The sequence below is a fragment of the Coprinopsis cinerea genome (genome assembly GCF_000182895.1).
Source record: "Coprinopsis cinerea okayama7#130 chromosome 9 map unlocalized cont3.9, whole genome shotgun sequence".
Taxonomy (NCBI): Eukaryota; Fungi; Basidiomycota; class Agaricomycetes; order Agaricales; family Psathyrellaceae; genus Coprinopsis; species Coprinopsis cinerea.
In genome coordinates, this window is record NW_003307536.1 from 1,063,948 (window position 1) to 1,090,757 (window position 26,810).

Below are 26,810 nucleotides of genomic sequence, written 5' to 3' on the forward strand. Positions count from 1 at the left end.
TCAAAGTATCATAAAATCTTTGTGGCTGTAACTTGAGTTACAGTGTTATTTATCTTGTCATGGGAGGACAATGAGCCACGCGCGCCCAATTACATAAAATACTTTAGGGTAGGCGCGCCACGCGTGGAAGTTCTAGCGTGATGGGAAAATCCATCCATGGAACTCCGGCGTACCGTACTCCCTGCAAATAGTCAAGAAGCTCATTCTTTTGTTCTTTTTGTTGTCCTGGTTGTTTCATCACATGGATCCCCAAGTAGGTCTTCCTCCATCGGTTCTGAAACTATCGAGTCTGTCAGCAACTAACTACTTGATCTGTCGTTCAAGCAATCAATAGCTGCACTAGAAAAGACTCGACGAAAAGCGATAGGATTCAGTGAAGACTAGAGTGTTGTAGCTAGGAATAGACCAGCTAAAGACTGAGGAAACTACGCTTACAAGTCTACTCTATATATACTACTTGAGTTGTATGTACTTGTTTGGTCCATGGTCTGTGCGTGCGCAGTGTTTTGTTCAGCTGGCGGGGTACGGTCCCATGACTCATCACGTGTCTGAGTCACGTGACATCCTATGTTACTCACTACAAGTCTCGGCGAGGAAGGAAAAGAAAGGTCTGATTCATGACAGAGTCCCCCAGACGCGCCTAGCGCTCGTTAGTGAAAAGCAGGGGTACGGCAAACCCTGCGGGTTTAGGGTAGGGGTAATGGCGGGTCCGGGTCCGGGTACGCATTTTCGTACCCGCGATCTTCAAAACGAGCCCCTACACGTCCAAATTGGCCATGAAATGGTCGAGTTATGCTTGATTTAAGTAAACCAGGCATAACTCGCCCATTTCTGGGCCGTTTTGGACGAAATAAAGCTCAAACCCCGCGGAAAACCCGCAGGGTTGCGGGTAGGGTTTTGCCAGGGTCCGGGTACGGGTCCTGGCTTTCAGACCCCGGGTTTACCCGTGGTGAACACTAGCGCTCGTCGTCGCGTCGGCGAACCGACGCGTTTGGCCCATTTGAGGCCCGGGTTTGACGGACCGCTGCAGGTCACGTGACCTGTGCCGACATTTGCGATTCTCAGACTTTGTGACTAGGTAAGTATAAACTTGTCTCTGAGGATCTTCACTCAAGAGATTTGGAACATATCATGGTGACTTACAGCTGTTTGCATAATTCTTTGCGCGAGCGATTTTTCAGAAACCAATTGATGGCGGGTTGGAAAGCTCCGCATGACAGCAAAAGTCCCGCTCGAGGCTCAGTTCTGAGCATCACCCAGGCATTGTCGCGAGCTTATCGCCTCGTCAATGTGCCCTTACCACTTCTGGTTATGTTTCCAATCGTCTGCACCAACTAATCGTCTCTTTCACCCGCCAAAAATCGCAGAAACAGCCGTGTATTCGACCGGCGATGAGGTAAAACGGAGTTTTCCGAGGTGCCATCAACCCCATCAAAGCGATTCTACAAAACTGCTCGCGCAAAGAATTATGCAAACAGCTGTAAGGATGATGGTAAGTTAAGATCAATTTGAGTAGTTTAGATCAATCCGAAGCTCTATGAGGATCTTCGCTCTGGAGACCTGAACATATCACGGCACTTGAGGATTTTGGTGAGTTAAGATCAATTTGAGAAGTTTAGATCAATCCGAAGTAATAAGAGATCTTGGTATTTGGGACACTTAAGATCAATTCCATTGTCGGGTCTGAAGATTTCGGAGACTTAAGGATATTTTTGCAACTTATGATCAATTTGATTTTTGTCCGGTGCTGCCCTCCATACAGAGTCGCCCGGGCTTGGTGTGATTGTTGTATTATTCGAGTGGTTTCAGAGGTCAGGAAGGACACTGGACATTGCAGCGCCGTCACTTCTTGCTGATATCTAATTGTACACTTCTCAGAAGATCGTACTGCCCCGGGCGCTGGATGTTGTCGCCCTCTTCTTGCGCTCGGGAAGATAGGGGCAATATCTGATGGGCGCTTAAGTTCCACTAACCAGTCAACAGTAGATTCGCTTATTTTAGCGATGCATATACCTCTATATCACGTTGCTTAATTGCCCAAATTGGCTCTTAGCGGATACACAAATGCTGTTCCGCTCAACGGGCGCTAATTAATTTCTGTTGCAACTGTGTTGATTACTTGACTCGGTACACTCTGTTCAACTTTCATTACAACCAACTCGTAAAGGTACCAGAAGGTTACATTGTGACTGGTTCAATTAAGGAACGTATTTGTCTACGTTCTAACCTAGGTTGTCTGCGATAGATGACACTTTGTGCCAATCTACACCAATCTACGTGCGTGTCTAGCAATGGTAGGCGGTTTTTTCCGGCCCTATTATTACATATGCCGATCAAGCCGTGCATGATCAAACTCAGCTTGATGCTGCCTCTCGGAAAGCGAAGCGGAGCTCCATGCGTCCAAGTTCGTCGGGGCTTGAAGCCTTGGCACTGACTGTAAACCTCACCTTCGGCCGAATCCGATGGAATAGCTTGGAAACAGCACAGTCTGATTGCTGAAGAGCAACGACCGCACGTCTCCTGTCAGAGTTTCTGGAATATTTAACTCACGACTTAGACCCTTTGCCTTCAACCTTCATGCAAGCTTCATGGGAGATCTGCGCGATGCATATGGCACGATGGTGGGCCTTCAGCTTCCACTTTCATCTCGTATCGTAAGCTCCCAACTCACATACTGGTTTTTAATTGGTAAGCCAGGAACGTTTCTATGATGCAACCCTTCTCTCATGATCACTTCTAAACGCTGCTTATCCAGCCATGACATACTTACTGAGTATTGGGCAGCGGACTGATGTCCGTCAATCATGACGCCGCGACGTCGCTCGTTCGTGGGGAGTGCAGGTTTATGCGTTCACGCTGAAATCGAATTCAGCCCTGAAGGGCTGAACCGTGACGTTCAGGTTCGAAATCAAAACCTCTTCATCGAGTATTGTGGCCCGTTCACGAAAGCTAAGAGGTAAGTGCTGGTGATCTTTTCTCTTTCGTCCACCGGGGATTTCGGGTGTGGGTCCATCAGAAATCGAGGCGCTCTTGGACAAGAAACCCACCTGCTCAGTCAGCAAAGGAGCGCGCTCTAGGTGCGGGAATCAGTCTCCAGATTACAAGTACGGAGCTCCACGGTGACTGGATTCCCAGCACCGTGTTTCTCATTTATACCGTTCCACGCACTTCCTCGATTGAAGCTGACGACCATCCTACTTCACCTGCACATTCTTCGTCCAGATATCCTCGCCTACAATGACCGTTCCTAAGACCACCAAAGCTGTTATCGTTCGAGAGGCCAAGAGCCAGAATCAGCTCATCCCCGACTTCAAGAACGATGCAGTACTCCGAGTGGATTACCCTCTTCCTGAACTGGGCCCCGGCAAAGTTCTTGTGAAGGTGGCCGCGGTCGGCTTCAACCACAAAGACGTACGCGCTCATTTCGTCATACACTGAAAAGCACTTGTTGACGATTCTCTATCAGGTGTGGATTCGAAAGGGAATGTACCCTCGCCTTAAACCAGAGAGTATCTTTGGCGGTGATGGAGCAGGTAAATGCCTATGTCCCTTGCGCTTCCCCTCATGATACATGCGCTGATCTGACGACCCGTATTCTGTCACGATCAGGCGTCGTCGTTGCATCCCATGATGATAAGGATGACCTCATCAATAAACGTGTCTTCCTGGTTCCAAGCAGTGGATGGAAATCAAAGCCCACCGGACCCGAGGATCCCAAGAAGTAAGCTTAAGCTTCATTGAGATTGTCGGACTTGCGGGTGACTGATCTCCCTCGGTCAGTTTCCAGGTCCTTGGATGTCGACAAGATGAACCTTCCGGAACCTTCGCTGAGTACCTTGTCGTAGACAGGGAGCAGCTTATTCGTACACCCGACCATCTCGATGATATCCAGGCTGCTGCGTGGCCGCTCGGCGGTATCACCGCTTGGAGGTATGGGCCTCCTCGACGAAAGAAATGCCATGAAGAAACCTGAACTGACGCACCTATTAGGGCTGCTATGATCAATGCTGGAGTACAGGCTGGCCACAATGTGCTAATCACTGGCATCGGCGGCGGCGTTGCACTCTTCGCGTTACAATTCTGCGTCGCTGCTGGTGCAAATGTATATGTGACGAGTGGAAAGACCGAGAAGATCCAAAAGGCTATCGAGCTCGGCGCGAAAGGTGGAGTCAACTATAAAGACGGTGAGTTGACATTCACTCATGCGTGCTATCCGGGTTCCTAAGTCATGTTCCTATAGAAAATTGGCCGGCTCAACTTCAGACCCTGCTCAATAAACAGGGTGAAGGCACCAAGCTTGACTCTGTGGTCGATGGTGCTGGTGGTGAAATCCTTGGCAAGATTAAAGACTCGCTTCAAGATGGCGGAAGGGTGGTTTGGTATGGAATGTGAGTACACCATTGCACTAAATAGGATCCGGGAAGGTCAATCTAACTTATCGACTCAGGGGTGCTGGTCCTACCGTCACGATGCACATGGAACAGGTCCTCCATAACCAACAGCTCATTGGTGAGTTCTTCGAACGTGGATGCTCTGGTGCCGAGCTGACGCAATGTGCAGGATCTACCATGGGATCCCACAAAGACATGGAAGACGCTACTGCGTTCATTTCAAAGCACAAGATTGTCCCAATCGTATCTCATGTTATCGAAGGGCTCGACAAATTTGAGCAAGGATTCGAGCTTCTTTACCGCTCTGACCAGTTTGGTAAAGTGATCATTAAAGTTTAAGTACAATATAAAGCTTTTGTAGTAAAGAAGGTTTCTGTCCGTTGTTTCATCCCATCAATGAGAAACAGGCCCATCCTTCTTCACTCGACAGAAAAATGGGTGTCCGATTGAGCGCTTAAAGGCATTCAAATGATCAGGGAATGATCTATGACGTCGAGGTCGGCTAGGATCGGCATCCATGATGACTCGGTATTCACCGCAGCCGGAATTGATCCCGTCTGGAAATTGGTCGATGGAGGTTTGACTGGAATGGATTGAACGACGACGACGCGAACGCCAGGAGCGTCGACGACTAGCGACTACGAGTTTGCAAATGGATCACTAGTTTCCTAAAACGCTCTTTATGGAAGACAGTGTATGTAATTACGCTGGTTGCTCCACGCTATCTCGATGCCTCAACGTCCGCAAAACAGTTGACGCGCTTTCCTCAAATTTACGACACCATCTGCCTGGTCGGCTTCAACGAGGTGAGCAGATCGTCCTTTCAAATGCCATGCGATTGGCACGCGACTATCTGCTGACGGTCTAAATGAACATTAGAACCGCAAGTTACCTGTCTGTTGGCAAGTGATCAACAACCAGTGCAAACTAAAAACACCTGCTTGCTACATGTGCATGATAAGGTTGCACCTATGAATACCATGTTACAGTCCGGGCTAATCTATCAAAGTTCAAGATGATACTTTCTAGCCCTTTCCGCACGTTTAACACGTTTTTTATCCCCCAGTGGCCTCTCAATTTCGATGACTTCACTGCAAAAATAATTGGGATTCGGAAGACTTGGCGGGCCAGCTCCGGGCGTTCACATGGGGATGACATCGTTCCGACGGACTACAGCAGGATAAGTCCGGGGATCCCTTCACAGCCTTCAAGTTCCGCATCTCGTACACTGTACAGTTTTGGCCTGGATCCTTGTCCCTTATTAGGGCTGATTAGGGCATATCGAGCTTCCCCTCAAACCACACTCATATAACCATCTCGCTGCGGTATGCGTTCTCCCTTTCCACTAATTTTCCCTACAATTACTCACATCTTTCTAGGCTTCAACTACCGTTCAATCTACAACCATCCTTCAAGGATACCTTGCAATACCCATGTTTTCAAGACCTCTAACGCCGATACCCACCCACGATGACGGACGCACATATATCAAAGCCCGTTGTCACTGTGGACTGAATACTTTCCGAGCGGTCTTCCAAACCTCCTCCCTTCCCATATCCAATGACCTCTGCCACTGCTCCACCTGTCGTCACAGCTCAGGCCAAATGGTCGTATACCACGTCAAAGTCGAAGCCCTCCTTTGCGCAGACACCGACGACCCATTCCACGTCGAACCGGGACCAGAGTGTGTTGGTGATGGCGACTTGATTGCCTACCAAACCTCGAACGATGCAGTGCGCTATTTTTGTAGCGTCTGCTCCGCACACCTCGTCTTCCGTTACCTCGGAAAACCCGCAGGAGGAGGGAATGAGGAGCGCCTAGAGGGTTACTCCACAGTCGCTGCTGGGGCGCTTGAGAAGGTCGAGGGTATCGTCCAGCCTGGCTACCACATCTACGTCGAGGACACCATGGACGGGGGATTGGCTGACCACTTGAGGATTGTCGATGGAGTCTCCTTGCCAAGATACAGCCACGGAGAGGGGACAATCGAACTGCCTCTCGGATGGAAGCACCAAGCCCTACCATCTGATCGACAGCCGACGAAGAATGACAAGCTCCGCTTCTCCTGCCACTGCAGATCAGTCCAGTTCAGCGTTTCCCGCCCTACCCTTCTTTCATCTTTCCCACATGCCGCCTATCCGGATCTGCTCCACCCCCACGATACAACACGATTGGCCAAAGTACGCAACTCGGAGGACAGCAAGTGGTGGCTTCGACCTTCTGGATCGCCGAATCCCACAAAGTATCTGGCAGGACACTGTGCCTGTGAGTACTGTAGGCTAGCCAGCGGGTTCGAGTTCCAGTCCTGGGCCTACATTCCCCTCGCCAATCTGGTCGATACCAAAGGGCAGTCCTTCACCCTATTCGAAGATGAAGATGACGACTTGGCCAAGGTCCGTGCCGCTGTGAACAAGCTAGGCCTGACGAGTGTACACATCCCACAAGATGATTTAGAGAGCCACGACCGCAAGAAGCTTTCCGGATTGAAGAAGTATATATCCAGCCCTGGAAGATACCGAGAATTCTGCCAGAAATGCGGAGCGACAGTGTTTGGGTGGCAAGCTGGACGACCGGATCTGATTTGCGTCGCTGTCGCCCTGGTCGACGAAGAACAAGACGGAGCGAGGGCAGAAGGATGGTTCGACTGGTGCTTGGACCGTGTTGGCTTTTCGGAGCAGGCATTGGGAACGAAGTCTGTATCTGGGTTGTTAGCCGGACTACGCGCCGCCAAGAAGGAGAAGACTACACCTCCCTCCCCGTCGACCACATCCATAACAACTCCAGCTATTCCTTCGAAACGTCGTATCGTCTCCGACGCTAGAGAGAAGAAGGATCCAATCCCAACAGTGACAGTCACAGAGGACATTCAGATCGAGGCTTAGATTGAGTGGATTTTGGCTTGACTATCGTAGGTTGGATTCCCGCGCAGGTCTTGGTGCACTGTACAGTGTAGCTCTAGTATTAATCTGACTGACCAATTCCATTGGATGTCGATCGCTATGAGCTCATCGTCGTTAATTATAGGCCATGTCTCGGACCTCATTACAATGGCCATCGAAATCACTGATTCTTCCATTCCTTTCATTCCCTCGTCCGTAACTCGCATTCAACAAGTCGAAATGTCCGGACATCGTTCAGAATCGAAACCGCCATTCAAAGTTTCAGTCGAAGCGAGCACAGAGGTCCGCCACGACGAACCCGAAGGCGAAGACAGCTCTTCGGATTCGGATTCGGTGCTTCCAACATCAGCTTTTACACTCCCACCCAAAACCCTCCAACACCTTCAACTCGCGCGCAGAACCCCGCTTCCATCCAGACGCGGAAGCCCGGAGCCTCTTCAGAGAAGCGAAAGTCTTACTCATGTTCGAGTTACTTGCCACTGTCGACAGAGCACCATGCGCGTTGCCTTTCCGACTGACAGCCTACCCATCCCCTGTTTCATGTGCAACTGCGATGCCTGCCGACACACCAGCGGACAGATGGCCTTCCACACCGTCCGAATTGTAGGCGTCCCCCAATGGGTGGGCACCAACAAGGCCGTCCCTGTACATGAAGTCCTCAAGGCCTACCAGCCGCCGGAAAGGAAGGGGGTGACGCAGTACTTTTGCCCGACGTGTTCAGCGAAGGTGTTGGTTCACGTCAACGTCCTGGAGAATCTCCAAGAGGAGAAGCCTCATCTCGACCCACCGAATATCCAATACCAGTCTTCGGGTGGCTGGCCGCCTAGATCGCTCTCAACGTTCGGAGAAGAGGGTGTGTTGAACGAGGGAACGGAGTACTGGCGTGTGGCGGGGGGAGCGTTACAGCAAGCCGAGGGTGTCATTCAACCGGTCTGTCATGTCCATGTCTCGGACACCAAGGACGGAGGATTCGCCGAGCAACTATTAAAGGTCAACGACATTGACCTCGTTCGCTATTCGGGTGCGATTGGCAGTGACCAAGTCCCTCTGGGCTGGCGTTCGCCTGACCTCAAGGAGGAACAGCGCGATGCTCTCTCCTTCTACTGCCACTGTCGCGCCATATCATGCACGCTTTCTCGCCCTGACGAGGTGATCGCCAGACTCCCGACGGCACCCTATCCCGACTTGATCTTTCCTAAGGACACGACTCGCCTCGCGAAAGCTCGCAATATTCGCGACGAGAAATGGTGGCTACGTCCTTCCCTTGCAGCAGGGGAACCGACCAGGTACCTCACCGGCCATTGCGCCTGTGGTTACTGTCGCCTCACCAGTGGATTCGAAATTCAATCCTGGGCCTTTGTCCCTAGACGACACGTTCAAGAGGTGGGAAGCGACGATCCCATTTGTTTCACCGACGCAGTGCGACGACCCAGAGGTTTGAAGCAGTATGTTGCCAGCCCCGGTAGGTATACCGAATTTTGTGGAACCTGCGGAGCGACGTGCTTTTGGTGGACGGCATCGAGGCCAGAGATCATTGATATTAGTATTGGGCTTATCGACCAAAGTCAAGATGGCGTACGAGCGGAGCACTGGCTTGACTGGCACAAGGATCGAGTCAGCTTTGCGGAGAATGCCAAGAGTCCTCAGCTGGTGGCAGGCTTGAAAGAGGGTATGAGAGCGCAGAGAGAGCATGTGCATTCAGGCAATTCCAGTTACAGCCAATAGTTATTGTATATACATATCGATGTTATTCTTCTTATCCAACATTTACTTTGATTTCCGTAACCTGTCCAAGTCATACCGTGCCAGTATGTCATGGGCGAGATTACCTCGTGCCGGGGGGAAGAGCGTCATAGATGGGGCACAGATCATGCCAGGCGGCTAAAGCCAAGAAGTCAGCCAAATGATATCGAGCAGAGGCACGCAGAACTTACGAGGTTGAACGGAGCTATCGATGGTGGGGACATCTTCCGCGAAGACGACAGACAGGCCCCTGGAGGAAGTTAGAGTACCATTCGCCTGATGCGTCAAAACGTGAACTTACAAAACCAAATGCCAGTCAATGTGGCTGAAAAGAACGGGGGTAAGACTCTGACACATTGACTGCCTAAAGAAATAGCGCACCAGTGAAGAATCCAGGGACCAGCATTATCAGTGACGAATCGAATGGTGACATTGTCGCCAGCTTGACCAACGTTGACAACATCTCGCTCAACGGGATTGACGAAGTTGTAAGTCGAGCTGCCTGCGCTACGGACAACCTTGAAGGTATGCTGTCAAACGGTCAGCATGGGACTTAATGAAGCTTAACGGATGGATACTCACGCCGTGAAGATGGATGGGGTGCTGGTTTCAAATAGTGAGTGATCACCATCGAGATCGAGAGAAAGATGAAGAAGAAAGACCTACAGGAGCACCGATACCACCACCGGGAATAGTGAGCTCAATGACCTTGTTAGGGGGAAGAGTGTAGACGCTGCCAGAGGGGAGAAGAGATGAGGCGGTATGTGCACCGCTCAAAATCTGGAGAAGGACCGGAACGGGTGGTTCATCGAAGGTAGCACCGTTGACAGTGAACTTGAGGATTGAGACGTCGAACAAGATATCCAGGTTGATGGCGACATCGACGTCACCGGGGGAAGGGCCGCCAGGTGCAGCAGGATTTACGAGAGGGTGCAAGTTGGTCTCGAGGAGTGGGTTGCTGAAAGGCAATTGGGAGGTGGTTGGGTCGACGGCAGGAGCTCCAACATATCGCAGAATTGCGGAATTAATACCGCCACCGAAGCCGACAGAGCAGAGGTTGGGGTTAGCCCTGACCCAGTAGTTGTTGACGGGCCGGTTGGCGTTCAAGACAAACGAGTACCGTTGACCAGCAAAGATTTGAATGTGGTCGACAACCAACGGTTCATGGTTGACACCATCGACTTCAATGACCGTCTAACAGTCGCAAAACGTAAAATATGAGGCAGGGGAGGAGTGGATTATGGGAGGGTTACGAACCATGGTGTGACCGTCAATAGAGAATACATAGTTAGGGTCGCACGAAAGGGAGACGAGGCGGAAGCGGTAGCGCTTTCCGCGGCTGACGTGAATGACGGCCAAGGGCACGACGGGTCCGCCTGGGTAACGGCCCTTGCCATTGATCAAAGTCGACCAGGGGGTTGGGACGAGTCCAGCAGAAGGGGCGGGATCGTGATACCTGAAAACAGTCAGATACTGGAACTTTCGGTTATTTGCGCGCTTACCAGTCCGCGAGCGTGATGATAGTATTCTCTGAGAAAATGAGGAAACAATGAAGATTGAATGTAAGCTTTAGCGGAGACGTAAGGATTGGAAGGATTACCGTTATCAACGTCATACCTGTGTAGGTGGAATGAGTACGAAGGTGAGAGTCATAGATAGGCGTACGCACAGGTGACGATGGGGATCTAGGGGATCGTAAACGACCATGACGCCTCTCAGGCCGTCACAGTACTGAGACACTGTAAGTCAAGAGTTAGTATTGACCCAAGGTCCGTTACCAGCATCGCTCTCACTGTGGTGGGAATGGTACCAGAAGGTACCAGCTTGGTTTTTGGCCTGGAACTTATAGAGGAAAGAGTGACCAGGGGCAATGGGGCATTGAGTAACACCCGCAGGACCGTCGGCCCAAGCTGTACCCTCCTGCAAGAAACCGTGCCAGTGCTGACATGAACGTCAGTGTGAAGTTTGAAGGATGCCAAGCAAATTTGCTTTACAATACTGGTTGTTCGAAGCATAGTGGGGTCAGTAAGGTCATCGATGACATTGATGTGGAAAGTGTCGCCCTAGATAAAGGGTGTAAGGAAGGATTCTGACCAAGGGACGTCAATAGTGTTACCTTCTGGCCCACGATAACAGGCCCTGGGTGCTCAAGACTGGTACCTGTAGCGCCGGCAAGGACAGCCCTGCAGAGGAGAGTTAATGAAAAGAAATGGTGAAAGGCCGCGGGCCTACTCACGAGCGAACGAAGCCGTCTGGTGAGACGTTCGCGTTGGCGATGACTAGGTTGCCAACAGGGCCAATGGCAGCCCGTGCGAGGGGTAAAGCAGCGAGGACGAAGGCAAGCAATTGCATGTTGGAGACCTCGAGCTTGTCGACTCAAAAAGTCTGAAAATTTCAGGGCGGCACTTGAGGGTTTATATCCTTCATTTTTCAGGTCCCATTCCGTGACAACGTGCGAACGAGACTCGATTGTAATGACTGCAATGAGTAAGAGGATAAGTGCATCAGGTCCAGGGGAGCCGTTCCGTCGATTGAGATCTCGTTATCAATCGTCGTGCTGGAGGGATCTCTGACAAAGGACAGCACCGTAGCAGAAAGCTACGTAAACGAGAAAGGATGGCGTTGACAGAAATGTAAGAATCTGTCGCGATAGCTGTCAATGAGCGCCAAGCGTCGGTAGAGACGTCACGATTAGACATACTAGGGGATCCTGAGCGCTTGTTGTAACAGTCACCTGAGACCCAATCCGTAACTCCAGGGGTAAACGCATTGTTTTCGACTCATCGAGTGTCTGGAAAAGTTGAAAGATTTCTCGCGAGATTCGGTCGGTCATTCGTGCCACCTTAGTAAGAGTATCTGGGTCTATCCTATACCAGGATCTGGGGTGAAAGGAATTAGATATATACCGGAAGACTTGTCAAACAATCTCACCCCAGTCCAAAGCTTCAGAGTCACCGACTTCATCATGCAACTCAAGTTCACCTTTGCCTCCCTCGTCGCCATCCTTGCTTCCAACGTCGTAAGTGTCTTATCTTCTCCATTACGAAAGATGTGGCTTACCTTAGCGTGTCCCTAGGCTTTGGCTGCTGAAGGGGACGTCTTCACTGCTACAAGGGTGTTCCACACCATCATCAAGGAGGAACCATACCTTGTCGACAGAACTGAAACCTTTGTTTGGACGTAAGCGACTTGCCCAATGTCGACAGATACATATAGCTGATGGATGTATTTCAGTCAAGGCCCAAGTATCGTAGATCCCAGTGCAACTGTCATCCCTCCCGAAGTGGACCAGACAGTTGTCTATGGCGAAGAGCCAACTCGGGCTGCATAAAGGAGTTTACACCATGGCAGTGGAGGAGATTTTCGGCGGCAGTTTTTCATATTACTTGTATCAATAACGACTACATTTCTGATCAGAACGTTGAATGCGAATGAAGTGCTGGCCTCACCGGTAAACTCCAAGACATGTTCGGGATGCTTGCCATAGAGTGTCGGAAAAGAAAAATGGAACTGACAGCAACAGATTGGATCCAGGCACAAGTGAGGCCAGCATGCTGTTCGGCCCTCACAGTCCATATACGCTTCGCTCTTGTCATTGTGAGAAACCGAGGGGGGGGGGCTGTCCGAGTCGGCGTGGCTGACGACCCAGTACAACTCTGCCTTATGTGGTCGCCGCCCTGGAATGATATCATAAGTGTGCCTTGTTATCAGATATTTAGAGGACTGAGGTACTCACGATTGTGGTCGCAGTGACCTGCGGCGTACGGCTAAGAGTGACGATCCACCTAAAAAGCGACGTTAGATAGTCACCAATCAGACAAGTAACCGGTGGAAGAAAACAAGAGCCAATTATCTTCGCGCGAATTGTGTTCCACCCTGCGGATATGTGGCGCGTCCTGAATGGAATTACTGGTCAGGTTTAATCATTCAGCGAAAGGATGGCAGATCGATTCCTGAAGAGATGACTATCATAACCAATGGGATACATGGTGGCGCCAGCCAAACGCAGAGGATGACTTCAGTCAGTCAAAATGGCGTGCGACAGCCAACTGACCAACCGCCACTCACATTTGGCAATCAGCTCTGGGTTTCTATGTCTAGAAAGTTGCCCAAGTGATCAGTACTTGAGCCTTTATTCCGTTGCAGAACGCTCTGCTCCAGTAGCCGTTGCTCATCTCGAGGAACCTGGCAGGCGACCAGGTTCCATTGTCAGCTCGGGAATGGCTCGGGAGGTGTTCCGATGGCTCATGACATCTGGGGAGCACGAATCATTCTCCAGGAACAAGGCCATGGCTGCGCGCTCCTCCAGTCACGGCAGTATGCTGAACCAAGACTGACGAAAGCAGAAAGCCGAGCCTTTGAGTGGCGAATTCTGAGATTTATGGATTGCAAAGGGACCGCCTTGGAGCAGATGACTTATATGACCCTTGTTCCTGGACAACGAGGATTCGTTATCCCATCCGGCGGCGAGCAACAGGGGACAATAATACTGCTATTGTCACAAAGAAAAGAGCGCAGTAATCCAACGTCAGATGTGACTCTGTATATCACAGCGGGGGTAGATATGCCGTCGAAAGATATTCTTCTGCCGTGTTTCGTAGGGAAAGGGGCGCCATCGTTGCCTTTGAGTCGTCTGAAGTCGAAACCCGGGTGATGAAGATACGAAGAAGAAACCCGCCGCGGCGAGCGACTCACGTTGTCGGCTGTTGTTGGGAATTTGCGTCAATTCCCACGATTGTATAGCCACAAGGAATGTACCACAGCGACTTGACTGGCCGACCTTTTTTCTTTTGTCGACGACGTCCACCATCGGTCCCTGCACTGCACCATTCTACATACACGGCTCACAGTATCGCATATTGGGTTTCTGCTTGAAATACAACTAAATTCTTTTCTTTCACGAGCGTCTGGCTCGCAGCGGTGACCTGGAAAGCTCAAGGCAGATCAAGTCGGAATACCCCAGCCATGTCTACCAAGGAGGAACAAGAAACACTACGGCTGCTGGTGCAGCATGTTTCAAGGGCCTTCTATGAGCCCAAGTATATCATTATCATGGATCAATTGGCAAGACACCCGGTGTACGTTCTGTATTCTTTTCAACCTTGCTTTGCTAACCTTTTCACTCATTCGACTAGTCTCAAAGATGATGATCTCGCTGGTCGAATGGGCTTGCAGCCTAAAGAGCTGAACAAGGTCATCGCTGTGTTGTCAAACGATTGTCTGGTGAAGGTGTACGTTAACCGTGTCCCACCAATATGACAGTTGTTCAAACCCCGTTGCAGGTATCGGCAAAACGAGCTCAAGGAAGGAGCCCAGCGTTCAGTCGGAAAGCAGTACTACTACATCGACTATGAGCACTTTTGCAATGTCGTCAAGTGGCGCATCGCCAAAATGCGTCACAAGATTGACCACAAGCTGCGGAACGTAAGAAGAATGTGCCTCTTTCTATTGCGTTCATGGCTGATCGTAAATAACAGGAAATCGACAACAAGGGTTACATCTGCCCTCAGTGCAAGCAATCTTTCACCCCACTGGAGGCCGACAAGTTGATGGACTTCAGTCGGGGCATCTTCGCCTGCGACATTTGCCATCATGAATTGGTCGACAACGAGAACTCAGCCAGCGTCCAGGGCAGCAAGGATCGCATGATGCGCTTCAACCACCAGATGCGCTTCATCCGCGAAGGCTTGCAAAAGAGTGAGGCGATGAAGCTTCCCAAGTTCGATGTTGCCACCTGGGTCAAGACGCATGTAGCAGCCGAGGCGGCTCAGCGACAACAGATGAATGGAGGCACCGATGGGGCTTCAGGCGGGGGCAGCTCTGCGGGTCATGGATTGAAAGTTGCTGGAGCAGGGTCTTCTGGCAGGGTGGACGATGGTATCGGTATCGTCATGGTTCAGGAAGGGGATGGAGAAGACGAAGAAAGGAGACGCAAGGAACGCGAGAAGGAGGCGGAGCAAAAGCGTGTTCAGAATGCGTTACCGGCGTGGCATTTGAAGAGTACAATCACGGGCGACCTGACGGCGTTGGGCGTGAAAGAGTCGGCTAGGATAGCGGCTGCTCAGGCGCAGACGTTGCTTGGCGATGAGAGTTTGAAAGGCCTCGGTGTCATCGGCGCGAGCTCGAGTAGATCACACCAACGCTCTGTCTCCTCGTCGACATCGATGACACTGAACACCGGACCAGCCGACAGCAACGTGGATAGTAAAGTCGACATCAATGTGGACGTCCTCGACAGGTACTATGCCAGCCTCGCTGCCGCTTCGACACCCGCTTCAAGCACGGTCTCAGTTGCACCCACCCCGGCACCTGCGGTAGCTTCTGAATATGGAGACGAAGAAGAAGACCGAAAACCTGCAATCGAATACCTCGACTCGTTGAACGATTACAGGAAGCGGTCCAGGTCTGCAGAGGATATCGGAGGAGGCTCGAAGACGCCAAAGATACCCAAGACCGAGAGTGTGCCGAGCTTTGTTGAGGCCAGCATCACTGAAGAGAGCACTGCAATGGACATCAGTTACCACCCAGGAGATAGCGGGGCGGGAGGTGATCCGATTGTCTATGGTAAGTACCTATCACTTCGGCGAAAAGACGTGCTTATGACCTTTTTCCTTCTTTTCCTCCATCAATAGTTAATGGCGAGGCAAAACCGCTGTCTCAGGTGACTGAAGCAGATCACGAGCTGATGACTCCGGAGGAATACACGGCATTCTATCAGATTCTGGAAGAGAACCCGCACTTGCAAATGTGACTTTTCGACGATCAACCACCTTTTCCCAAACACTTCCATCCGCTCCGGTTTTCTTCCTATCGTGTTGCCCGCCTATGGACTTCGTTTGCCCTTGTAGTGACCATCGAGGGCGTCGCTGACGTTTTGGAGATGATGGACATGCTCGGATGGCTTTTTTTCTGGTCGCTGAAGTCTGGCTTATGGATGCGGGACCCTTCGGTCTTGACGGATAGCCGCGATGGTTGTGGTGTATCGCAGAACGTCGGACCGCTGTCCCTCGCAATTCCTTCTGGCGGGCCGTGCAGTTGAAGAACAGTATGTTCTCCTCTCCACTTCCGCTGATCTTCATGGTCCTTTAGGATGTCGAAGCAAGAGGGCCCGTGCTTGGGGGAACGTGGGGACAATTGTACTTCTCTTTGGAGATTAGCCACGGATGGAATGGAATACTCGATTCTTCCCGTTAATTCTTCAGCCGTCGACTGCGACTAGACAGCAATTCTTCCGAAGCGAAACCTGACAGAGAAGCAAGCCTGCTTCATGGTATTGTGCAGTTTTTATACTTTTCCTATGACGACAGGGCATTGGTTCCTGCATTCCTGAAGATTGAATTGAAACCCCAGCTCTGCTTGTTGGGGCTACAGGGGAACATGGTCCACATTTTTGGAAACGTCAAAAGTCCCTTTTTCAGCGCGGTATTCCTCTGTCCGGGGTTATGGAGGCTATGGGACTCCTTTAATGAAATTCCCCAGCATGGTGAGTCTGTTACCAATTGTCAATGTCACCCTTATTGGTTCACCCGCAGATAGTAGTATCGAGTGAGCTGGACGAGCTACTATGTCCCACCACCTCTCCGCATCTCAGCCCCTGGTATGTTTCACAGATGGTCTGACCGGAGGCCGGCCTGATTCCCGTTCGATGGGCTTGGTGCCTATACGCCAATTCTTCGGAATCAAGGTATACTCGCAAAAGCTGGAAGACACGCATTTTACACACCCCAGGCTCAACCACGGAAGGTACACTCTTCGAGTCGAAGTGGAATCACTATGTCAAGGAATGCTGGGCGGTGGTCACCTGTTCAAAATTCCGCTCACGAAGGCCCCCGGACGATCTGGGTAGATCTTAACGGTCAGCCACGGGCCTCCCCCAGAATCTCGAAGAAGCGGACCCAAAAGGCTACGAGAAGCCTTCCTTCGGAAACTATTCCTAAATCCATGTTCTCCAGGTGATTACCTTGCCATATTCGTCTGTACCCGACCTGTACTCAGTGTATCAAGTTGGCGAGCTGATTGTCGTCCCAGCCACGCTTTTCAGATCTCTTATGCGAGAAAATCCCGCTTGGTGCACACATGTGGGAGCAGATGGGTCGTTTCGATTGTTTTGGGAACATTGCCGCACGTGGAATACCCCGTTAACAAGGCACGCGGCAACATGTTCGGATTATTCGACTGGCGCCTATAAAGAGCAGCGCCGAGGCTTTCTGTTGAACGCTCGAGGATCCCCTGCTCAACATGTCGGTCAAACTTCTCTCCATAGTCGCTCTTGCCATCGCTGCTGTTAACGCCCAGAATACCGTTGGCCCTTGGGGTCAATGTGGTGGTAACGGCTATAACGGAAACGTATGTCCTCGCCCTATTGACTGGCTAACGCCTTTACACTAACATACGTCCCTCAGACCACTTGTCAGTAGATGCCTCGTCACTTTATCCGGGGCAATAGAATTAATATTTGTTTCTACCACCTTCCAGGCCAGAGTGGTTACTCTTGCGTCAAGCTGAATGACTGGTATTCTCAGTAGGTGTACCGGTGATATATCCGCCTTTCTTTACTGATGACCTCTCAAAGATGCCAACCTGGGGCTGCCCCCCCTGTCACCACCCAGCCTCCTGCTACCACCCAGCCGCCCGCCACAACTCAACCACCTGCTACTACACAACCACCTGCCACCACTAACCCACCTGCTCCAAGTGGTAGCGCCGCACCAGGCAGTCTTCATGCCAAGATTGTCGCTAGGGGCAAGCAATACTTCGTGAGCACAAGGCTCGTGTGGTCACAACTATGTCTGATCATGGTTTCAGGGTGCTTGCGCTGACCCGAACACCCTCAACATCGCGGGTAATGCCATTTCAATATCGACTTCGATCCCACTCTTACATGAATAATGTACCCAGCCAACGTCGCCGTTCTCCAGCGAGAATTCGGTCAAGTTACTCCCGTAAGGCAGTTCTCTTTTGTGATGCAAGGATGAGATCTGAAATAGCTTCTTCGATAGGAAAACTCCATGAAGGTGATCATTGACTACATGCGCGTTTAAATCTGGATCCTCAATGTTCCTCCTCCTTCGATGACCAGTGGGAGTCACTTCAACGTAAGCAATGTCCGGTTTTGTCCAGGACGCTGAACTGACGTTTCTTTCAGCCAGTCGAGGCAACTTTAACTGGGGCAATGCCGACCGTCTCGTCGACTGGGCCGTCACCAACGGAAAATTGATTCGTGGACACACCCTCGGTAAGAGTGTTCAGATACCTCATTACGGAAATCGGGCTCAAGGCCGTTGCAGTCTGGCACTCTCAGCTTCCACAATGGGTCAACAGCATCAACGACAGGAACACATTGGTCTGTCTATTGCAGTATCCAGTTGACGGTAATATTCACCGAACCCTTACAGACTCAAGTCATTGAACAACACATCGCCGCTGTCGCTGGTCGCTATGCCGGGAAGCTTCTCGGTAAGTGTTCCTCTAGCTTAGGATTACTCAGAGACTAACGGGGCGGTTTCAAGCTTGGGACGTCATCAAGTGAGTATTGCTGAACATTGTGTGTATGTCCACAAGATTCTGACTATAGCCAGCGAAATCTTCAACGAGGATGGCTCTTTGCGACAGAGCGTCTTCTCTCGCGTCATGGGAGAGGTCTGTCTTTCATCACCTATATATTCTACCTCATGTTCTCACTTGTCTTGGAACAGTCCTTCGTCACCCTTGCCTTCCAAGCTGCCCGCCGTGCTGACCCCAAATCTGTGTAAGTCGCCGTTCGTTTCAGAGCTCTGACAATCCGTGACGTACTCTTGCATAGCTTGTACATTAACGACTACAACCTTGATTCGGACAATGCTAAGGTCCGAGGAATGGTCAACCTCGTCAACCGGGTCAACCAAGCCAACCCTGGAACCGTCGATGGAATGGGTACTCAAATGCATCTTGGAGTGAGTCTATGCTTTTACTTGAGATTTTTAAATTACTAACGCCTTGTAAACAGCCAGGTGGATCTGGTGGTGCCCAAGCTGCCCTTAACGCTCTGGCCAGGACCGTTGGTATTAAGGAAGTCGCTATTACGGAATTGGATATTCAACAAGCTTCCGCCAACGATTACACCACCGTTGTCCGTGCTTGCCTCAACACCCCCCTGTGTATCGGTATTACCGTTTGGGGTGTCAGCGATGCCGTAGGTTTCTCCCTGTCTGAATTCCAAGGCAGAAGCTAATCATTTTTCCCAAAGAACTCGTGGCGATCCAGCACCAACCCCTTGCTCTTCGACCGCAACTACCAACCGAAGGCCGCCTACAACGCCGTTTCCCAAATGCTGTAAACACATCTTGTATAACAGGATCAATATGTGTTATATCTTACATGAATGCCGATTGTACCACCATAAACTCCCGCTGAATTCCTCGGTCTTGTCGGAAAACGGCCTGACACTGACAAGTAAAATCTGAAATAGGATGAGACATAGGACCGTCGAGACTCGGGATTCTCACGTGAACGCTATTGCAGCTAAAGCCTATCATCGGTCCAGTATTGAATTCTGAAGAAGCACTGAGCATGCTCGAAACTGTATCTGGTGAGAGAGATCGGTTTTTCTGACTTCCCAAATCTCCGCGTTTCAAAGATAAGCATAAACATCGGACTAGTGTCGCTAAAGTCGGTGGGGTAGAGTGCCAAGGCGGGGTATAAAGCAACCCAAGAGTTCTCAGGAAACTTGGCAGACCCATCCCAGTATGCAGAAACTCTTAGCTCTTGTCGCTTTCGCCGTCTCCAACGCACTCAGAGCGTCTGCCGTAGGTCCTTATGGTCAATGTAAGTCCATTTTGGGCACCAGCAGCTCTCCGATACTGGGTCTGAGAAGTCTTGTCCGTAGGTGGAGGCAATGGGTATACTGGAAGTGTACGTTTTTGGAAATCTCTCCGTCGCCAAGTAACACGGCGCTGATGTTGAAGCCTTGGCGTTCCAACAACTTATAGACTCAATGTAGGCTTTCCCGGCCTTTACTATTTAGTAACTGAAGAATTCGATACCAAACCTTGTCTTTAGGTGATTCGGGTTACACATGCGTCAAGCTGAACGATTGGTATTCACAGTGCGTATCTCGTGCGCTAGAATAGTCGACATGCTTTAACTGTGCTGCAGATGCCAGCCGGGGACCGCACAACCTCCAGTCACCCAGCCCCAGCCTCCCGTTACGACTCAACCCCCTCCTGTAACAACGCAGCCCCCAATCACAACCTTACCTCCGATTACGACTCAGCCGCCAGCTACAGGGCCGCCCAAACCGTCGGCCAGCGCAGGGGGCTTGCAGGATAAATTCGGCGCGAAGGGGAAGTTATACTTCGTACGTGGCTTCGAACGATCCGATTTATAACCTTATCCTTACATCCATTGTCCTTAGGGAGCTTGCGCTGACCCCAACACTCTCAACATCGCCGGTGATTAGATGCCTCAAACCTCTAATGAAGCTCTTACAAACCCTCCCTGTCAGCCAATGTCGATGTTCTCAAGAAGGACTTCGGCCAAGTCACTCCTGTATGTTGGCTCGAGTTGGTCCGATAGATAGAGCGATTCTTCTGACCTAATGCCTGTAGGAAAATTCGATGAAGTGGGATGCTACTGAGCGTAAGTCGCGCGGGGTTCGCCGTATTCCATCACGTCCGTTGACTATCCTTGGGATTATTCAGCAAACAGAGGAAGCTTCAATTACGGAAACGCGGATCGACTCGTCAACTGGGCGGTCGAGAATGGTAAATTGATCAGAGGACACACCTTGGGTTCGTCTATTTCTGAGAGTTTCCTTCGACAACGTCTCACTCCATCCCAGTGTGGCACTCCCAACTTCCTGGATGGGTCAACAACATCAACGATAGGGCGACTTTAGTGCGTATTGAACATGATCTCAATTACCTCCTGTTCATCATTGACCTGTACATTTCTTAGACTACGGTCATTGAGAATCACATCTCCAACCTCGCTGGCCGCTATGCTGGAAAACTATACGCTGTAAGCAATACACACAATAACACCCGCTCCCATCACTGACTCCATCCCAATACTATCCAGTGGGATGTCATCAAGTGAGCCTCGTTCGCGTTGTTGCGAATCAAGAATATTGACTGACTCGGTCGAAAGTGAAATCTTCAATGAAGACGGTTCCTTGCGCCAGAGCGTCTTCTCTCGGGTTATGGGAGAAGTAAGTGGGCTTGTGCCCGGAACCGGATCTATAAGCACTAACCCGCGCACAGAGCTTCGTTGCTGTCGCCTTCCAGGCCGCTCGCAAAGCAGATCCTAAAGCAGTGTATGTTTCGTCTTACTGGCCAAACAGTTTATTAAGTGTCTTTCCCAAAGTCTCTACATCAACGACTACAACCTCGACTCGGACAATGCTAAGGTCCGAGGGATGGTCAACCTCGTCAACCGGGTTAACCAAGCGAATCCCGGAACCGTCGACGGCATGGGTACACAGATGCATCTCGGAGTACGTGGAATCTGCCACTGTAAACCCTACTTGAAGACTGACAGCCCTTTCAACCAAAGGCGGGAGGTTCTGGAGGGGCACAAGCCGCCCTGAACGCTCTGGCCAGGACTGTTGGCATCAAAGAAGTTGCCATTACCGAATTGGATATCCAACAAGCTTCCGCCAACGACTACACCACCGTTGTCCGTGCTTGCCTCAACACCCCTCTGTGCATCGGTATCACTGTCTGGGGCGTTAGCGATGCGGTAAGCGATCCCGTCTTTGGGTCCCTCGCATCGTGTACTGACTTTGGTACCAGAACTCCTGGAGGTCTAACACAAACCCCTTGTTATTCGATGGCCAGTTCCGTCCCAAGGCGGCATATACTGCCATAATCAACATGCTCTAACTCTAACGCTTCCAACGGCGTTCATCGTAAGTTGGCTTGATGCTCTAACCACCAGAAATGTACATTATATTATGTGGATCCTCAATCGACCTTCTCGCAGACGCAGCTTCAGTCCTCTTTGAACCTGTATCCCCCTTCCCTTTGAGTTGCTGTAAACTTTAGTGTCGATACCAGCCTTCCGTCTGCTCCGGCAAGTGAGCATTCCACGGAGTCTCCGGGGACAACAGGCCCAACACCAGACGGGGTCCCTGTCAAAACTACATCCCCCTCCTTGGCAGTGCATGCTACGATATCAGAGAGGGTCGGAGTCAAGGCAATGGTGACAGACCTCCAGCGTCATGATAGCAGAAATGTCCTTCAGCAACCGGGGAATCTTGAAGATCATATCGGAAGTGCTTCCATCTTGTTTCGTCTCGCCATTGATCTGGTGGGAAGGTTACAATCTATTGGTACGTGACTTCTTCCATAGGACTTGCCTTGAGCGAGATTCTGAGGTTGTCAGGGTCGGCGATTTCTGCCTTGGGGATGAACGACCTTCAGACGGGTGACGTATGTTAATCACAGACGCGGACTCTTCAGAACCGACGTCGACAATCACTTGCCCAATTGGAGTGAAGGTATCGAAACCTTTGGCGGCTGACCAAGGTAAACCCATTCTCTTGACTTGATCTTGGAGGTTCCTCGCTGTCATATCGACTGCTAACGTGTAGCCCGCGACATAGTCGTCTGCGTCGGATTGTTGGATGTCCCTTCCCCACTTCCCGATGACGACGCCGAGCTCAACTTTACACCAGGGTGAACATTCAATCAATGAACTGAATGAAGAGCATAATTGGACTTGCCTTCGTGATGTGCAACAACTCCTTGTGGTATTTCGACCTTCCCTCCCGAGGGCAGATAGCTTGAAGTGGGCTTGAGGAAGAAGAAAGGTGCTTTGGGAACTGCGTTGTTAAGCTCGTTGGCATGTGCGACGTAGTTTCGGCCTATCGCCACGATCTTGTCGACCGTCAGCAACTTGGAAAGCAACTAATTACTATCAATACTTGATCTGTGGGCCAACTCGCATGCTCCTGGCAGGTTACGAGTCCGTCAATGGGAGGTGCAATATTGATGGTGCTCGCTGGCGCACACCTCCGGTGCGCTCGCGCTCGCACCCAGGGCCCCATGTTTTACACTACAATTATTGTAATTTCTTACAATTTATTTAACAATATGCTATAAATCAAGATACAACTCCTGTAACAAGTCATATATTCTTGGAAACAAATGGTACTAACAGGGATTGAACAATGAACCAGCAACAATTTACAAATTATCGTACACCATTAAAATAAATGGTGCCACCCGGGATTGAACCAACAGCCATCAGGTTTGTAAGGAAGATCCCGAGTGCTTTGATGGCATCAATGCTCAACATGGCCTCTCAGAAACGGAACTGGGACCACAGGCATGATGTCATAAAATGTGCTAATCGAAGGGGACTGACCACCATTAATTGCGTCATACACTTAACACCTGTCAATCAATTCTCTGACAGATCTACGTTGAAACGAGACTAAACACTCAGAACGATGTCAAATGAACACGTAATTAAATGAAAGAAGCCCTTTGACACCTGTCCATCCACTCTCCCACGGGCCCAAATGAAGTCTCACAAAAACTGACCGCATAGAAACGACTCCTAACGGACTCGTAAAAGTTCGCTCTTGGTTCGCTCACCTTTTTTCCAGTTTGGAGGAAAGTGCTCATGGTATTAAGAACAGCTTGGAACTGAGCCACCTGGTGAGAGTACTTAGACAGTATGGCATCACAATTGTGCTGGCTTAAATGTGTACGTTAGGATGCACATGGCTGGAGCGGTTCTGCGCGTCACAAGGCAAAGAACACTGATGGACGGAAGATTCGACCTGCCCTAAAGTTCCCAAAGAGATTGGCGCCGGAGGACGCTGGTGAGCGCTTGATCGAGCAGAAATTGAATTACTTGTGAAAAGGCCGATGCCACGGGCACGGCGAGTGCGAGTCTTTACTTTCTCTTTTAGGGTCGCTTCGTTGAGACTATGTTGAGTAGGTATCGTCGGCGGGAACGTCCTGGATAAAATTCCCACGCGGGCAACCTTGGGCGGCTTTGCTTAGTCGAGTCTCGACCGAAAATGTCCTCAAGTCCCTATCTATCAGTGGGTACGAAGTGCGACCACATATATTGCTTGAAGTATCCGGAAGTCACCGCGAACGCCTCAAAAGACTGGGGAGGAAATCATAAGTGACGTTGGACATTGATTCTCTTTTGCAGCATACATCTCGAGAACACAATTTCAGCTGGGGACTCCAATGGTGAGTTATTACTTGTGTTACGGTCCATTTGTGACGCATTCCCAGATGTAAGGATAAGAAAAAAAGGGAGCTTCACGACAGCGTGAATAGTAACTACCGTAAATCAGATTATCAGAAGGGATCAAGGTTCAGTCCTTCAAAGACCATGGGCGCCTCAACAGGAGGCTTTCATTCTCCGACTCCCGAGTGACTAAAATACTCAAATGCGCCCATAAATGCGCCTTGTAAATTTCGGCTTATCACCTATCCGTACCTAACCATAGGCTCCCTTTGGCCGTGTACTACTTTCTAGACAATGTCAATATCATACTGCCATTGACTGGAGTTGTCAGCATCCCTCCCAAATGCTCGAACTGAGCCTCGATGCCACTGTGTTTACCTGGTCTTTGAAATGAAATTTAGAATTACTTAGGACAGTGGAACTCGAGGATGTGTCTTGTCCAGAACCACACGAACTTGGCATCACGACGGGATGACGACAGACCGATTGTGCGAATACGAATTCTGAACTCAATTCTACAGATTGAAACAGCCCTCTGCCACCTGAAGCCGTGCTAAATAGGATATCATAGCAGCGTGGCTATCTTGCTTTAGGGCTGGTCAAGCTAGCCTTGCTTATTTAAATATTTACGACTTCCCCTTCGAAATGAGTCTATGCATCGAGATAAAAAGGACAGATAAGGGTGTTCCCCAGGATGTACCATGTCGTTGAGTGGGTCAAAGCTTTAAGCCCTCCAGAACACTCGAGACAGGGGAGAAATAGGGGCCTCAGCCATTTTTGATCGACGACGCAGAGCCACTTTCGGTGGCTCGCGCAGGAAATTGGAATTTCATCCACGACGTTCCCGCCGACCGTACGAAGTATGTATGTCATTGTTAGGTCATGCACTCGCTGGCGCACGCCTGCGGCGTGCTCGCGCTCGCGCGCGTGTCCGGTAGTTGCCTTGCCTTCTTTGCTTCGCCATGGGACATATATGGAATCACTCTAAAATGTCTTTGCGGTTGACAAGTTAGGAATTAAGGCGGCGTGCTCGTGCTCGCACGTGTGTGCGGTTACCGGGTTATAGGGCTCTCCATGCTCCATGTACTTTGCTTCGAGTGGGTCGCTTCGCGAAGGATTGAGCAACTCGCTGGCGCCCGCCTGCGGCGGGCTCGCGCTCGTTCCCGTTCGAAACGTTACCTAAAGAGATTACATACGATTCTTATGTCAGGATTTCCGGTCTGCGTTCATGTAGAGGAAGACATTGTGCTACTCAAGTGCTCAGCAGAGCCAGACAAAAAAAGAGCAGTCGGAGAGCAATGGCAGGACATCGGTGTTCCCGGGGTGAGCAAAGGGAAGTCAGGGGAAGTCGGCAGTGGCAGTGCAGAGGACGTTGGCAAACATCAACAAGTAATCTGGCGCGCGTCTCACACCTCAAAGGTTCGATCCAGAGACAAGCCCATCAACCGCCTCGACGAGGAAATCCTCCGCTATCTCAATTGTGCATATAATCACTTCCTGTGGAAAGCATTAGGCTCTTTTCGTATTGACGACCCTACTGCCTCCCCCGACTACTCATGTATTCGCCCCGTAGTCGCTCCGGAGAAACCGATCACGGAACAACACCTTCCAAATGGATATTGCAGGTTACGCCCTTGAGCAGAATTCTCGCCCTAAAAAAACTCGCTTTACTTACGTAAAGACTCGCAAAATGGAGACTGGGGGTTACGCTCTTCCCGACGAGGATTTTTTTTCTTCCCCATTTGATCTTTGTCTGGACCGGGGCTAACAAGGGGGACGACGGTGTGGAAGACAGGAATCACTTGTTCAACAGCGTGTAGCTCAACAACTTAGAAATACACCGTGTCCTTGCCGCAACGAGGCTGCTGATAAGGATCTCCGAAGAGGCGAATTAAGCATAGAAGATCGCTTCTCGTTATGCATGCGCTCACTCCTTGGCCACCAGAGATGTCGCGAAGATCAGGCCCCTATTTTTTTCAGAAAAGAACGTTCGTAAACACTCGCATCAACATCTCGATGTGAAGGTTGTTGAACAGGGATTTGATCGCCCTACTCTGGGCAACGGCTGCAACAGACGTGCTCAGACCAGTGAGATGGAATCATAGAAGTCGCCTCCACTGCTGTCAAAGAGGCCCACCCTCCTCTCCTCTCCCTCCAAACCGATGGCTGACACGCCGACCGAAGAATGTTGGGTCCACCTGAACAATTCCTCCCCTGAAATTGCGTACGAAGGATCTTGGGAGATCCAGACAGGCTCTACGAGAAACAAATAGACGAGGAAACCCCTTGGTTGGACTCCCAAGTGCATGTGGCGACGGGGAATGCGAACTTGACCTTCAAATTCAGAGGTGTGTTTGTCCACCTTTATGGTCTCCTTTCTTCCTCAGTTTCTGACAGGATTGATACAAAGGTTCTGAGGTCGAGCTCTTGGGTACAGTGCAAGACCAGGATGCCGACGTTCACTGGGAATGTACCTTGGACGACAAGACAATAGGTGCACGACCCAGCGGTAGCCCTGGAAGGCACAGGATCTAGCTACGTAGATCAGGTCCCTTGCCAGATGGAGACCATGAGTTCAGACTTG

General features: G+C 50.6%; 9 protein-coding genes across 9 annotated transcripts; 7 read left to right on the forward strand and 2 right to left on the reverse strand.

Moving 5' to 3' along the window:
- Window positions 1-3,237: 3,237 nt before the first annotated feature.
- CC1G_02530 (hypothetical protein) lies at window positions 3,238-4,730 on the forward strand (the record flags this gene model as incomplete). The annotated part of the gene is made up of 8 exons (XM_001832216.1): window positions 3,238-3,411; window positions 3,467-3,533; window positions 3,610-3,721; window positions 3,781-3,930; window positions 3,991-4,184; window positions 4,241-4,388; window positions 4,448-4,509; window positions 4,561-4,730. The coding sequence occupies 8 exons, from the start codon at window positions 3,238-3,240 to the stop codon at window positions 4,728-4,730; spliced, it is 1,077 nt and encodes a 358-aa protein (XP_001832268.1).
- Window positions 4,731-5,769: 1,039 nt separating this feature from the next.
- Window positions 5,770-7,273, forward strand: CC1G_02531 (hypothetical protein; the record flags this gene model as incomplete). The annotated part of the gene is made up of 1 exon (XM_001832217.2): window positions 5,770-7,273. Exon 1 carries the CDS (start codon window positions 5,825-5,827, stop codon window positions 7,271-7,273), a length of 1,449 nt encoding a protein of 482 aa, XP_001832269.2. The 5' UTR covers window positions 5,770-5,824.
- A 513-nt stretch (window positions 7,274-7,786) lies between these two features.
- On the forward strand, window positions 7,787-8,732 carry CC1G_02532 (DUF636 domain-containing protein; the record flags this gene model as incomplete). Its single annotated transcript, XM_001832218.2, has 2 exons — window positions 7,787-8,603; window positions 8,659-8,732. The coding sequence occupies 2 exons, from the start codon at window positions 7,787-7,789 to the stop codon at window positions 8,730-8,732; spliced, it is 891 nt and encodes a 296-aa protein (XP_001832270.2).
- Window positions 8,733-9,116: 384 nt separating this feature from the next.
- On the reverse strand, window positions 9,117-11,386 carry CC1G_02533 (laccase 3; the record flags this gene model as incomplete). Its single annotated transcript, XM_001832219.1, has 14 exons — window positions 9,117-9,172; window positions 9,226-9,284; window positions 9,336-9,359; window positions 9,416-9,564; window positions 9,617-9,637; window positions 9,701-10,228; window positions 10,292-10,490; window positions 10,537-10,564; window positions 10,635-10,651; window positions 10,704-10,773; window positions 10,828-10,975; window positions 11,029-11,097; window positions 11,151-11,217; window positions 11,271-11,386. The coding sequence occupies 14 exons, from the start codon at window positions 11,384-11,386 to the stop codon at window positions 9,117-9,119; spliced, it is 1,551 nt and encodes a 516-aa protein (XP_001832271.1).
- A 613-nt stretch (window positions 11,387-11,999) lies between these two features.
- Window positions 12,000-12,365, forward strand: CC1G_02534 (hypothetical protein; the record flags this gene model as incomplete). Its single annotated transcript, XM_001832220.1, has 3 exons — window positions 12,000-12,053; window positions 12,111-12,214; window positions 12,269-12,365. 3 exons carry the CDS (start codon window positions 12,000-12,002, stop codon window positions 12,363-12,365), a joined length of 255 nt encoding a protein of 84 aa, XP_001832272.1.
- Window positions 12,366-13,999: 1,634 nt separating this feature from the next.
- CC1G_02535 (transcription initiation factor TFIIE alpha subunit) lies at window positions 14,000-15,785 on the forward strand (the record flags this gene model as incomplete). Its single annotated transcript, XM_001832221.2, has 5 exons — window positions 14,000-14,112; window positions 14,170-14,265; window positions 14,317-14,458; window positions 14,512-15,598; window positions 15,667-15,785. The coding sequence occupies 5 exons, from the start codon at window positions 14,000-14,002 to the stop codon at window positions 15,783-15,785; spliced, it is 1,557 nt and encodes a 518-aa protein (XP_001832273.2).
- Window positions 15,786-17,272: 1,487 nt separating this feature from the next.
- On the forward strand, window positions 17,273-19,349 carry CC1G_02536 (xylanaseF1; the record flags this gene model as incomplete). The annotated part of the gene is made up of 14 exons (XM_001832222.2): window positions 17,273-17,380; window positions 17,437-17,443; window positions 17,510-17,555; window positions 17,607-17,790; window positions 17,840-17,876; window positions 18,180-18,269; window positions 18,322-18,377; window positions 18,430-18,490; window positions 18,544-18,559; window positions 18,613-18,673; window positions 18,730-18,782; window positions 18,837-18,966; window positions 19,020-19,205; window positions 19,260-19,349. The coding sequence occupies 14 exons, from the start codon at window positions 17,273-17,275 to the stop codon at window positions 19,347-19,349; spliced, it is 1,125 nt and encodes a 374-aa protein (XP_001832274.2).
- A 409-nt stretch (window positions 19,350-19,758) lies between these two features.
- On the forward strand, window positions 19,759-21,894 carry CC1G_02537 (F xylanase; the record flags this gene model as incomplete). Its single annotated transcript, XM_001832223.2, has 13 exons — window positions 19,759-19,837; window positions 19,899-19,924; window positions 20,175-20,369; window positions 20,427-20,463; window positions 20,517-20,560; window positions 20,620-20,650; window positions 20,713-20,802; window positions 20,853-20,908; window positions 20,969-21,031; window positions 21,274-21,326; window positions 21,377-21,506; window positions 21,551-21,751; window positions 21,805-21,894. 13 exons carry the CDS (start codon window positions 19,759-19,761, stop codon window positions 21,892-21,894), a joined length of 1,095 nt encoding a protein of 364 aa, XP_001832275.2.
- An 807-nt stretch (window positions 21,895-22,701) lies between these two features.
- CC1G_15169 (fumarylacetoacetate hydrolase) lies at window positions 22,702-23,643 on the reverse strand (the record flags this gene model as incomplete). Its single annotated transcript, XM_002910484.1, has 3 exons — window positions 22,702-22,877; window positions 23,026-23,068; window positions 23,560-23,643. 3 exons carry the CDS (start codon window positions 23,641-23,643, stop codon window positions 22,702-22,704), a joined length of 303 nt encoding a protein of 100 aa, XP_002910530.1.
- Window positions 23,644-26,810: the final 3,167 nt, after the last annotated feature.